Source organism: Tupaia chinensis, unplaced genomic scaffold (genome assembly GCF_000334495.1).
Source record: "Tupaia chinensis unplaced genomic scaffold, TupChi_1.0 Scaffold000628_1, whole genome shotgun sequence".
In the NCBI taxonomy this organism is placed as follows: Eukaryota; Metazoa; Chordata; class Mammalia; order Scandentia; family Tupaiidae; genus Tupaia; species Tupaia belangeri.
In genome coordinates this window covers 1,993,010-2,005,288 of record NW_006160148.1, presented here as the reverse complement: position 1 = coordinate 2,005,288, position 12,279 = coordinate 1,993,010, and the positions used below count along the sequence as shown (strand labels likewise).

General features: G+C 62.2%; 1 protein-coding gene across 1 annotated transcript in view; it reads right to left on the bottom strand.

The window, feature by feature from the left end:
• MAN1C1 (mannosidase alpha class 1C member 1) overlaps window positions 1–12,279 on the bottom strand; it is a 156,835-nt gene that overhangs the window by 14,499 nt on the left and 130,057 nt on the right. Inside the window, 2 exon segments of the mRNA XM_014591978.2 lie at window positions 4,620–4,713; window positions 8,287–8,404. Of these exon segments, the coding sequence (XP_014447464.2) occupies window positions 4,620–4,713; window positions 8,287–8,404 (212 nt within the window).

Here is a 12,279-nt window from a genome sequence, read left to right as displayed (position 1 = left end):
GCCCGACGGAGGTTGAAGGAGCGGGGAAGAAGAATCGGGTGTGAAGACCTTCTGGCCTGACGGCATCTCCCTGGTGGCCGGTGGCCAGCCGCGGTCCGCCGGTCCGCCGTCACCCAGGGTTGTGACTGAGGGCGGTCTCCGTCCCCAGGGCCAAGCCAGGAGGAAGACGGGTAACCACAACCCCAGACAAGATGCTTCACACACATGCTTTGAAAGTCAGCAGCGGGGAAGCGTAAGGGCATTTCGGGGTCCCCGAGGGACAAGTTCTGTGCTTGGCTGATCTCAGGCAGACAGAGAGCAGGGGAGATGGTGGAGGCTGGAGGGCAGGTGGGGGAATGGGCGGGGTGTCCCAACTGCTCTGCAGGAGGAGGGGGTAGGGAGAGCCGGTGCGGGCCGGGAATACAGGAGCCGGAATCCATCAACACAGGCCCCATGCCATGACAGGCTCTCTGCAGTGGGCCAGGAGCTTTACTGTGTTATCGCTATTTTATTCGGTTTTAGGTTTTTGCCATGGGGCATGTGCTCGCAGAGAGAGACGGAGAAAAGGAAAGTGAGAAATCCCCCCTAGCGGGACGGCCACACCGCAATCCCTTCTCCACCATTCTCCTCTGAGAATTTTGGGCAAGCACACACATGTGCCCAGTGTGAGTTTAAGCCACCAGTTCTAGGACTTGAACTGCAGTGAGTCACAGGGGAGTCCAGTGCCTTAACCGCCATGTCACCCCCCTAGCGGGACGGCCACACCGCAATCCCTTCTCCACCATTCTCCTCTGAGAATTTTGGGCAAGCACACACATGTGCCCAGTGTGAGTTTAAGCCACCAGTTCTAGGACTTGAACTGCAGTGAGTCACAGGGGAGTCCAGTGCCTTAACCGCCATGTCACCTGCTGGCCCACTGTATTAGTATCATTTTTTCTTTTTTAGAGAATTTTTTTGCTATAGGGCACGTGTACTCGCTGGAGAGGGAGAAACAGAAAGCAAGAAATCACCCCCGGGGCATGGCCACACCACAGTCCCTTCTCCTCCATTCTCCTCTTGGGATTTTGGGCATGCACACACATGTGCCCAGTGTGAGTTTCAAGCTGCCAGGTCTGGGACTCGAACCACAGTGGACTATGTGGGAGTCCAGCAATGCCACCATAACTGCATCTGCTGGTCCCAGCCCACTGTATAATTTATAACCGAATCATGCCAAGAGCCCTGGGAGGTGAGTACGTGGACCCCCCTTTCTCAGGTGGGAAGACTGAATGGGTCCACCGAGCTCGTCCAAGGACAGAGCTGGTGAGTGGGAAGCCTGCCCTCTGCGGCCGCGTGCAGTCAGCCAGGGTGAGAACGAAGATGGAGACAGGACAAGTGTGAGGAGGGCGGAGACAAGGGTGAAGACAGATGGGAGCCAGGAAGGGCTAAGAGAGGCCAATCACACATCAACCAACACTTCAGACCCCTCCAGTCCCTGCCATAAATAAACCCTGGGTCTGCAAGCTCGGCAGGTCGCGCTGCAGAAACTGGAACAGATGAGACAGAGCGTGAGCTTGGGAGGAGTGGGGTCAGTGCAGCCTGGGCTTGGCGGCGAGGAGGGAGGAGAGCCCAGCACGGTGTCCCTGTCCGCTGTCCTTCCTCAGCAGAGGGCACAGCCTGAGCCAGCGATGGGGCAGGACTGGAGCGGCCGGTGCGGTCCAACTGGGTTAGCTGGGGTACTCTGCACCCCCGTGGGAGGGCTGGTCCCAGGGCGGCCAGGGGCACGTCACCCTCTGGTCATGTCCTGCCCTGCCTCTCCTTCTCATCTGCCACCCCCCGTTTCCTGCCGTGTGTCCGGCTGGTGCTGAGCTCAGCTGGCCTGGCAGGTCCTTCCCACCTCACACGGCTCAGGCCTTCCCTCTTCAGAGTGGCTTCCCGCACCCCAGGTCTAGGTTAGGGGGTTCCCTGGTCTCCTCACAACCTGCTTGCAGTCCCTGTTCTGGGGTGCCCACAAGGGTTTGGTGACTGGCATGTGCCACCTCTGGTGTGGGAGTGAATGCTGGCCTCCCCCACCGATGGGCGTCCTACGTCTGACACGTGACTCGCTCATTTGGAGGGCTCCTGCCTTACACCGTGCCTGTGCGTGCTGTCCCCATGCTGTGCGGTCCCTGGGACGGACGTGTGTGGCACACCCGGGACGGGCGTGCGCGTGGTGCCCCACAGTATGGTACCCGGGATGGGCATGCGTGTGGTGTCCCCACAGTGTGGTACCCGGGACGGGCATACGTGTGGTGTCCCCACAGTGTGGTACCTGGGCCAGGCATGTGCGTGGTCCCCACACCGTGTGGTACCCGGGACGGGTGTGCGTGTGGTGTCCCCACACCGTGTGGTACCCGGGATGGGCACTGGAGTGGGAATTAGACATGGGACTGCCTTTGCTGGGTCCTGCCTGAGCAGACACTGTCATCACACTTGGCCGTGCAAGGCCGAGCCCAAGCCTAGGCACCCCAGCTGGGAGCTGGGGGTGCTCCACGATGGTGGCTCTCGCTCCTCCACCCTCCGCAGGGACCTGACTGGCCGCCCTCCCTGGGAGGAAGTGCAGGACTCGGGGGCAGAGGGGACAGGCAGCTCAGGGCGGCCCTTCTGCTCGCGGTGCTTAGAACTGGAAGTGGGTCGGCCTCATGGCCAGTCTGCTTGGTGCCGTGGGAGCCTGGTGGGTTTGCCCCGGCCCGAAGGCTTAGGGTTACCCTGCAGCTCTGCTTCTAGGGGTGGGAGCGGCGGACCAAGGGCCGGGAGCCTGGGCTCGGCCCTGCGTCCTCCTGCCCTGGGCCGCCGCCCGTCCTGCCCACGGCTGTGCTGAGGATTCGCGGAGGGAAGGCGATGCGGACCCACGGCTTATGCAGGTGGGGATGCCGCCGTCTCCTGAGGAAGCGCTCGCACCCCAGCGACCAACACAGCCCAGGGACCAGCACGGAGCCTGGGGAGGAGGGGGCAGGCGCCAGGTGACTGGCCGCTAGCTCACTCTGCTCTCAGCAGGCCGGAGTCACATTTCATTAAGGGGAAACAACTTCCCGTACTTCACGGCCGCCCAGATCTCAGCCCCTGGTGCAGCCTGCAAAGAAAATGATGCTTCTAGGTGGGGGGGGCTCCCCTGCAATCTGCATGGTAACCACTTAGCCGGGGTCGCACCCCCTGGCCTCTTCGTGGGTTTTGCTGCACTGCCCCCGGCCACGGCGACCAGTGGAGAGGTCACTCCTCACCTGCCAGGCCTCAGGATGGAGGTGCTGCCGCTTCCTGTAACTCAGGCCCTCTCTCCTCATGCTCGGGGGTTTGCAAGTGTGTTTTGGTTAAAAACACTTGGGGGGGGGCAGGCAAGTGATGTGGTGGTTAAGGCACTGGACTCCCACAGGGCCAACCGCTGTTCGAGTCCCAGACCCGTTGGCTTGAAAATCATGCTGAGTGTGCGCGTGTGTGTGCGCCCAGAATCCTGGAAAGAGGATGAAGGAGCAGGGGTTGCAGTGTGGCCGCCTCCCTGACGAGTGAGTTTTCACTTTCCGTCTGTCTGTCTCCGGTGAGCACGTATGTGGGCTTTATGGCAAAATAAACACAGAAACTCAAACCAGACCACACACTTCGCATTTGTCACCTTGGTGAGGTCCTCCTGTCACTGGGGAAACTCCCAGGTCAAACTTCCTGGGACTCTGCGACTTGCAAATGGTGGAGGATGGGGCTTGAAGGCAGGGCCTGTCGGACAGCCTGATCCCCTCGGGAACACTGCACCGAAGCCTGCCTCCTGCAGCCTTGACCTTACTCCCACCTCGCTCCCTGGCTGGACACGAACGGTCTCCCGGCTCCACCTCACAGGACAGGAGACCATGGCCTGAAGCTAGGGAGTGAATCTCCCAGGCCACGCAGCACTCAGGCCACATCCACTGGACCCTGAGCCTGCGCCACAGTCCGGGCTGGAGGCAGGCGAAGGGCAGAGGCAGGGGCTGGGCTCTGGGTGGCTCCACGTGACCAGGGGCAGAGGGACAGAGCCGGAGACCAGGCCTGCCTCTCCCACAGCCTGAATGTTTCTGAACATTCTGGACTTGTCCACAGTCCCCAGTCTGCAGATCCCCCACCCCATGCTGTTTCAGTGGGTGGGGCTGGGGGCTCGCGGTGACCAACTACCGGGGTGATAAACAAGTCTCTGGACAAGGAACCCCTGGAAATGCTGGGGCTGGTTCTGGCGGGTGTGAGAGCCGCGGTGTTAATGGTTTCTGTGTCGCTGCAGTTAGGCCTGCCTTAAAACCTCTTAAATATTAAGTTGGAAGTGGGCGGCCAGCTCAAAGGGGCTGGGGGAGGGTGCGAGGCCCCTGCGAGCCAGACAAGTCTGCCCGGGCCACGCCTGCATGTTTAGGGGGAGGGAGGAGGCTGCAGCGGTCCCTCAGAGAGGGGAGGCTGGGGAGGTAGAGGCCAGTGGGGCGCAGCGGGCCTGGGCACGGGTGCCCGCGCTGCAGCAGCTCGTCACGAGGGGAACGCCCCCGGTGCTGGGAAGGGGCAGACCTGGCGGAGCGGTGCCTTGCTGGAATGTGGCCCTGAAAACGCGGCTGTTCTCTGCCCAGGGGCCCAGGTGGGCAAGAGTAAGGCGGTCCAGGGCAGTGGGCCTCCATACTCACGCTGCACCCAGTTCCCGCTCACTGGGCTGAGGAAGTTGGGGTAGAGGCCGAAGGGCTTCTCGATCTTCCGCAGAACCTGGCGGATGTTCCTGACCTGCCAAGAGATGGACACCAGGCGGCCTTTACCTTCTCGAAGAAGCTGGCCGACTCCCGGCCCGCCCAGGACGAGGACGGATCCGGTGTACGGAGGAAGCCATTCCCACGGGGTGGCGGGGGACAGCTGTAGGCTCCCACCAAGGCAGAGGGGCGGCCTCACCCTTGTCCACGCCCAGGGTGCGGCAGGAGGTGGCCACGTGGGGCCTCCCCACTGACCATCCTGCTGAGGGCCCCGCCAGCCTCACCCTGGCTGCCAGCCCCCCTCTCCTCTGCATGCTGCTCTGGGGGGACATGGGCCCTAGGGGGGGTGTCGCACGAGCGACAGCTGCTCACTGGTAAAGCTGCCTTTTTACTGGGCCACAGATAGTTGAACCAGCAATGCCACTACTGAGGGGTACCCAGAGGACACAGGGTCGGCATGGGGAAGCGACGTCCACGTCCCGTGACCCCCGGGCGCTGTGCTGCCCACGATGGGAGCAGCCTCCGTGTCCGTCACCAGATGGCGTCCACCGGCTCAGTCTTGGACCCCGTCACCTGTGACAGCACACGGCGCCTGGAGGACGTCAGGGAGAGGCTGCGTGCCCCGGGTGGGGTCTGACAGTGAGCTCACAGAGCGGAGTGGCCGGCAGAGGCTGGGTGTGTGACAGGGATGGGAGGCAGAGCGCTACTGCAGAGCTCGGGCGCTGGGTGACGACATGTACTGTGTTCTCGAAAAGTCGAAGACTTTCCTAGGTGTGCTCGCTACATGTTCATTATAAGATAAAAAACGGGCGGGAGCAGGCAGGATGGAGGTTAAGGCAGCTGGATCCTGCATGGCCGAATGTACGGTTCAAGTCCCGGACCTGGTGGCTTGAAAGTCACTCCAGGTGCATGTGCATGTGTGCCCAAAATCCTGAGAGGAGATTAGAGAAGGGGCTGAAGTGTGGCCAACCCCCGGGGTGGCTTTTCATTACCCTCTCTGTCTCTCTGGCCAGTGCACGCACCCTACAGCAAACAGAAAAAAAGGTCTGACCCCTTGGGAGTCATTTCAGAGGAGAGTCTGGACCCCTGCTCTAACAGGCAGCTCAGGGCTTTAATAATGATCATCATGGGACCAGCAGTTAGCGTAATGGCTATGTCGCTGGACTCCCACGTAGTCAGCCGTGGTTCGTGTCCCGGACCCGGTGGCTTAAACTCACGCCAGGCGCGTGTGCGTGCGTGCCCAAGATCCCGAGAGGAGAATGGAGGAGAAGGGATTGAGGCATGGCCATCTCCCCTGGGGGGTGATTTTTCGCTTTCTGTTTCTCTCTCTCTGTCTGGCGAGCGCACGCGCCCTATTGCGAAAACTTCTCCAAAAAAAAGAATAAGAACGGAAGAGCCATCCTGGCAAGCAGCAGGCTGTTCACACTCCTGTCAGAACTGTAGCAACGGCCCGCTATGCACGCCCCCACCCTCTTAACCACCTAGAAGGTGTTATCTCGGTTCCACAGACAAGAAACCCGAAGGGCAGAGAGGCTCAGTGACTTGCCACTGGCCACCTGGCCCTTGACTGACAGCCAGGACGTGAGTCAGGCCTGTTGAGCACACCAACTGGACAGGCTCCCTGCCCTGCAGGTGGCGTCGCGGGTCCGGGTCGGGGCAGGGAGCCCACAGCAGCGTGGCAGGACTGCGTCTGAGACCTTTGCGACCGCGAGGCTGGCGAGTGGGATTCAGGGGCTTTATCCGGAGGTGTCTGCCCTCTGCCCTTCCATTAAACCCCGCCCGGGAAGGCTCCAGGCCGCGGGTCACATGCCCAGACTGATCTGCAAGGCGAGGCGCAGGGATGGCAGGCTTTCGGCCTGAGACTCTTTCCAGGGAATGGCACTTGGTTGGCCACTTCGGACTTCACGTCCACTGTGTTAACTGAGCCCACTCCGGGGGACAGGGCTGTGCCCGCGCCCGAGTTACTCTCCACTGCCCTGGTGGGGAGCGGTGAAGCGGGCTCAACTAGCTCCCCCAGAGTGCGTGGTGCTTCTAGAATTTGGGCCAATTTGTTGACTGCCAATAATGGCCTCCGTGGGAGTGGGAGGCGGGACTGGGAATGAAAATAGCCAGGGTATGTAAATGTACCCGGAGGGAGCGGGGAGAGGGAGCGGGGAGAGAGCGGAGGCGAGGCCAGGCAGCGGACTCCGGGGAGCTGCCTGCAGCCTGCTGGCCCGACCTGGTCTGGAAAGAGCCTGAAATGGCCTTCAACTCTGGCCTCACCACTCTGTAGCTGGATAACCCCGGCGAGCCATTTATTTAATTTATTCTGTACTTGCCAGAGGGAGGGGCAGAGGGAGAAGGCACCGGGCCGTGGGGCGCCACAACCCCTGCGCCTCCGTTTCTCCACCCTGTTGGGATCTGGGCACACACTCGCGACGGCCCACTGTGTCTTTCAAGCCACTGGAGTGGGGATTTGAACCCTGGCCATGTGAGGTCTGCTCCTTTCATTACCAGGCTGTAGGGCCAGCCTGGCGAGTTACGGGACCTAGGTCCTCCTCTTTAAGTCGGGTACCAGGACAACCCTCCTCGTGGGGGGGGATGAGAGCTGTGAGCGCCCGCGCAGTCTCTCGGCCCCTTCCATTCAGAGCAGGCGAGGGCTGGCCCACGGGGGATGGAAGCAGGAGACGACCAGAAGATAGACGCTACTAGCAAGTGCGGTTCAACTGGAGCCGGCGCGTCCAGGGAGGCGAGGTCCCCCTCGACTGGAGGAGGACATTCGCAAGGAAGGGCTGACAGGAGGATGGACGCTTTAGGCCGGCTGTGAGTTCCGTGGCCCCACACGCGGTGTCGGAAAGGACCGGTGTGTACTGACGTAGCTGCCAGGTGGGGGTGAGCCCAGAATCTGCTACGTCCCGGCTGTGCCATGTGATGCCTTGTGACGAGGAGCCCCCAGGGCGAGGTACGAGCCCACCGTCTCCCGGCTCCCTGCTAACCTAAGAGGCTGGCATTCCGGGGGAGAGACGTGGGGTGGAGGGCTCTGCAGGCAGCGGAGGCCGGCCTCTACCTCCTGGGCAGGCCTAGGGAGGCTGTCTGAGGATGGCGTGTGCTGTCCTTCCTGTGGCTCAGGGTCAGACCTACGGAACTTCCAGGTGGGGGGACTGCCCAGGGCTGCGGCACCTCTGGGGTACTGCCCGGGAAGCCCGTGTGGCCTTAGCAGCCTGGGGCAATAGGAAGGACAGCCATGGGCACCTGCAGGAGAGGGCTGCCCTGCCAGCCTGGGTGGCCCGAGCTAGACGGGCGACGGGAAGGGACGGCCGCGGTCTCGCATGGACAAGTGAAGTGTCCCTTCCGTGCTGACCCAACGGCCGATTCCTGCCAACATGAGGTGGTGCCCAGATTTCACACACGTGTGGGTGCCGCCGTGCAGGCCAGTGAGTACCTCCTCCCTGACAGAGACGGCTCGCCCTGCCCGCTGTGGGACCCGAGGGCTCCCCACACCCCCTTTCCCTGCCACCCGGTACAGTGAGGTCTCCCACGAGTCACTGCTGCCGTACCAGGGGCCCCGGAGGACCCACTGCCCTCTGTGCTCTCCCACACGGCCCTGGGAGGGAGCGGGGCGGACACTTGCCTTCTCTGCGAAGACCTGGTTGCCGGAGAGCTCGGTGAGGTGCAGGAACTCCAAATGCAGCGACCCGAACTCCGCCAGGACGCTGCTGCTGCCCGCTGTGGTCCAGCCCCAGCTCCCACTGGAAGTCAGGGCAGCCGCGTCACCGCCCGCTCGCAGCTCCCGGCCGCGAAGTGGGGTGCGGCTCACGCGGGCCCCAGTGCGCCTGCAGCTTCCACCACCAACCGCGCTAACCCCCCTCGGCCCGTTTTCTGATGACACTGTGAGTGTGAAGCGACGGCGGGTGGCCTTTGAACCCGGGCCTGTCTGACTTGCCAGGTGCTTTCTCCACCACTGAGCCCGCCAGACTTGGGGGTTCGAGACCCGCGTGGTGCTGGGGCTTGGGTGTGGGTGGGCGGGTGAGAAGCCCTCCCCTCTCCCGACACTGTGGGTGCTGCCCGAGGATGCCTGATGGCCTGGCCTGGATGTCACGGAGCCCCCAGGAGTGGAGCTGCTGGCCCTGGGGGCGCCCAGGGTTGGCACCGACAGCTGGGGCTCTGAGGGCAAAGGTGTCCTCACCTGTTACCCACACGCGTCTGGGAACACCTCAGAGAAAGTCGTGCCCTATTTCTGGCATGGCCTTTCAACACCCCCGCCCTGAGAGCCCTCAGGGCTCAATTCCCAGCTCCGGGTGCTCTGAGGAGGAAACGCAGAGGCAGGACCTCAGGTAGTCCCCCCATGTGCCCATTTTCCACGTGACAAAGGGCAGTGAGGTCGCCTCCCGAGGTCGCAGAGCCCATGGAGCCGCTGGGCCCCCACCTGGCCCTGACACTAAGGGTGACACCTGCCTCTCAGTCACCTAGTCATAAAGAAGGGTGTTATGGGACCAGCAGTTGGCGTAACGGCTATGTCGCTGGACTCCCATGTAGTCGACCGCTGTTCAAGTCCCGGACCCGGAGGCTTAAACTCACACCGGGTGCTGCGTGCGTGCCCAAGATCCTGAGAGGAGAATGGAGGAGAAGGGATTGCGGTGTGACCATTCCCGCTGGGGGGTGATTTCTCGCTTTCTGCCTCTCTGTTTCTGTCTCTGGCGAGCGCATGTGCCCTATAGCAAAAACCTCTCCAATCCCCCCCCAAAAAAAAAACAACAAAAAAAAAAGAGACAAAAGAAGGGCATCACCCTCACTTCACAACCTGCCTGGGACCTGGAGCCACCAGGTGCAGGGTCAGGGCCACAAGCTGGAGACCTCGGGCAATCCATTCTACCCCCCGTGCACCCCGGTTCCCTCATAGGCATCATGGTTCTTTCCTGTGGGACATTTAGGAAAACCAGGACACAGGTCTCAGCAGGGAGGCTGTGGGGGACAGGGAGTGGGGACAGGACAGAGTGGTTAGTATGGGACAGCCTGAGGGGGCTGGCTCCCAGGGGCCTCTGGGAGGTCCTCCGAGTCCTTGTTCCACACAGCTCTGGCTCCCCAGAAACTGGCTTCTCTCTTCCCTGTTTCCAGGGACAGGACTCAGGAAGAGGGTGTAAGGAGGTCACCGTGCCACCTGAGGGGACGGCAGGGCTGCGCTCCCGGGCTGCCCTCCTCTCTAAGCTCTGCTCTTGGGCCTGGATGTGGGCCTCGTTCCGGGAAGGAGGAAAGCCAGCTAGTGTGGGAGCAGACGGGAGACTCCGGTTTCAACCTCAACTGATGCAGAAACGGCCCCCCTGCACCCCGCCTCGACGCCCCGGGTATCTCTGACTTGGGGCAGGGGTAGGGGCCGAGCTGCTCCTGGAAGACAGCAGTGAGGCGGCTTCTGCTTACAGAGCCACGGGAGCAGGCAGGTGTCACCACGCCCGGGAAGCCCAGTGTGCTAACTCCAATATGCAAAGGGAACCTCTGCGAGCTGGCCGGGCGGGGGGAGTCCAGCTGGGGGCCACTGGGCCCTCGCGGTTCCCCGAGGGGGCTCCCACCCAAGGTGGCCTGCACGCACCCAGAGGGAAGGAGGGCGCTGCCCCGGGCCGTCTCCACTCCCAGGTCCGGCTACGCTTCTTCCAGCCGTGGTCTGTGAAAGCTGCACCACCCAGGAGGCTCTCCGGAATAACCCATGCTTCCCGCCCTCACAGGGAAGTTCAGGGGAAAAGCCACCGGCCGTGGGGCTGTCCTCAGTCCTCACTCCCTGCCTCCCCACCCCACCTGCTCACCCTCACAGGGCCTTCCTCTAGCGCCAATGCCTGCTGACAGGTGGCCCGCCCGCAGCTGGGGGCTCTCTGTCCAGCCTGGCCTCAAAGCCTGGTGCCCTAGGTGCCAGCGGGGCGAGGCTCCCCGGACCTGTCTCATCCCGGACATGACGGCACACAGGTCTCAGCACTGGCGTAGGGACGGGGCGCGTGGTCCTTTGTTCTCGTTCCACACCAGACAGATCTCGTGTTCCAAGTTCCTCCACGTGCCAGCAGCACCGGGCCGCACCTTACTTCACCTTTCCCTCCGCCCTCAGAGTGTGATTGGACAGTGTGATCTCTATGTCTCGGTGAAACTACTCAGGCTCAGAGAGTGGGAGCCACTTTTCCACGGTCACACAGCAAGGGGTAGCACTGGCAGAGCTTAACCCGAACTCAGACCCTAGGTCGTCTGACTGCCCAGTGCACCTGCTCTGGGCGGGACCCTAGAGACCAGGAGGCCCTCTGCTCCTCTCTGCGGCAATGGGCTAATGGGAAGCTCTGTCCCTGCCCCCAGTCTTTGAAGGACGTGTTCTCTCCCCTGGCAGGAGGGGCTGCTCCACGATACCCCCCACTGGCCGTAGCTTCTAAGTGTGCGTGCCCGTGTGCGTACAGTGTCACTGCTAACTTCAGAGCATTCTACTTTTTTTTGTTCTTGAGAGGTTTTGCTATAGGGCGCGTGCGCTCGCCAGAAAGACAGAGAGACAGAAAGTGAGAAATCACCCGCCGGGGGGATGGCCACGCCGCAATCCCTTCTCCTCCATTCTCCTCTTGGGATCTTGGGCACGCACGCACACGCGCCCGGCGTGAGTTTAAGCCACCGGGTCTGGGACTGGAACCGTGGTCAACTACATGGAGTCCAGGTGACATAGCCGTTATGCCAACTGCTGGTCCCTATGTCAAAAATTTTTTAAAAATAAAAGTAAATTTAAAAAAAACTCCAATGAGGCCAGCAGTTAGTGTAATGGCTACGTCGCTGGACTCCCACGTAGTCGACCGCGGTTCACATCCTGGACCCGGTGGCTTAAATCTCATTGTGGCCACGTGACCAGGCGTGAAGACTCGGTGCCGGTGTGGCAGGAGCATGTGTGTGAGGGCGAGCGCATGACTGAGCTCAGGGGCTGTGCGGGGGAAGGAGCGTGTGCACGAGGCTGTGGGAAGAGAAAGCAAAGGCGAGTGTCTGGGCTGCAGAGGGCCCTGGACTGGCCACCGTCACTCTTCTAGACAGCCCAGTGGTCTCCGCAAGTCACAGGTCACCGCGGGCCCTGCCCCTGACTCCCAGGCCTCCCCAGCAGGGAGGAAGAGCAGCTCACACTGACTGGGGCCAAGTTCTCGCCCTGCCTCTCAGAGCTGCATGCATGTCTGCCTGGGCGCAGGGCCCCTCTGGCCGGCACGTCTGCCTGGGCGCAGGGCCCCTCCTGCCTGCATGACTGCCTGGGTGCGGGGCTCCTCCCGCCCCACACCTCTGCCTGGGTGCGGGGCTCCTCCCGCCCACACCTCTGCCTGGGTGTGGGGCAGCTCCCACCAGACTCCCTCTCCAGAGAGCAAGCCCAGCGCATGCGCTGCGTGGTCTCTAATGCCTTCCCTGGTGGAAAACGGAGACATTTTTAGCAACAGAGGTGCTTACCCAGAGAAGGAGAGGGAGCTATGCCAACACGCATACAGCACAGGCTACCGTGTGCGCGGACATCACACGCATACAGCACAGGCTACCGCGGGCGCGGACACACACGCATACAGCACGGGCTACCGCGGGCGCGGACACACACGCATACAGCACAGGCTAATGCGTGCGCGCACAAAACACGAACACA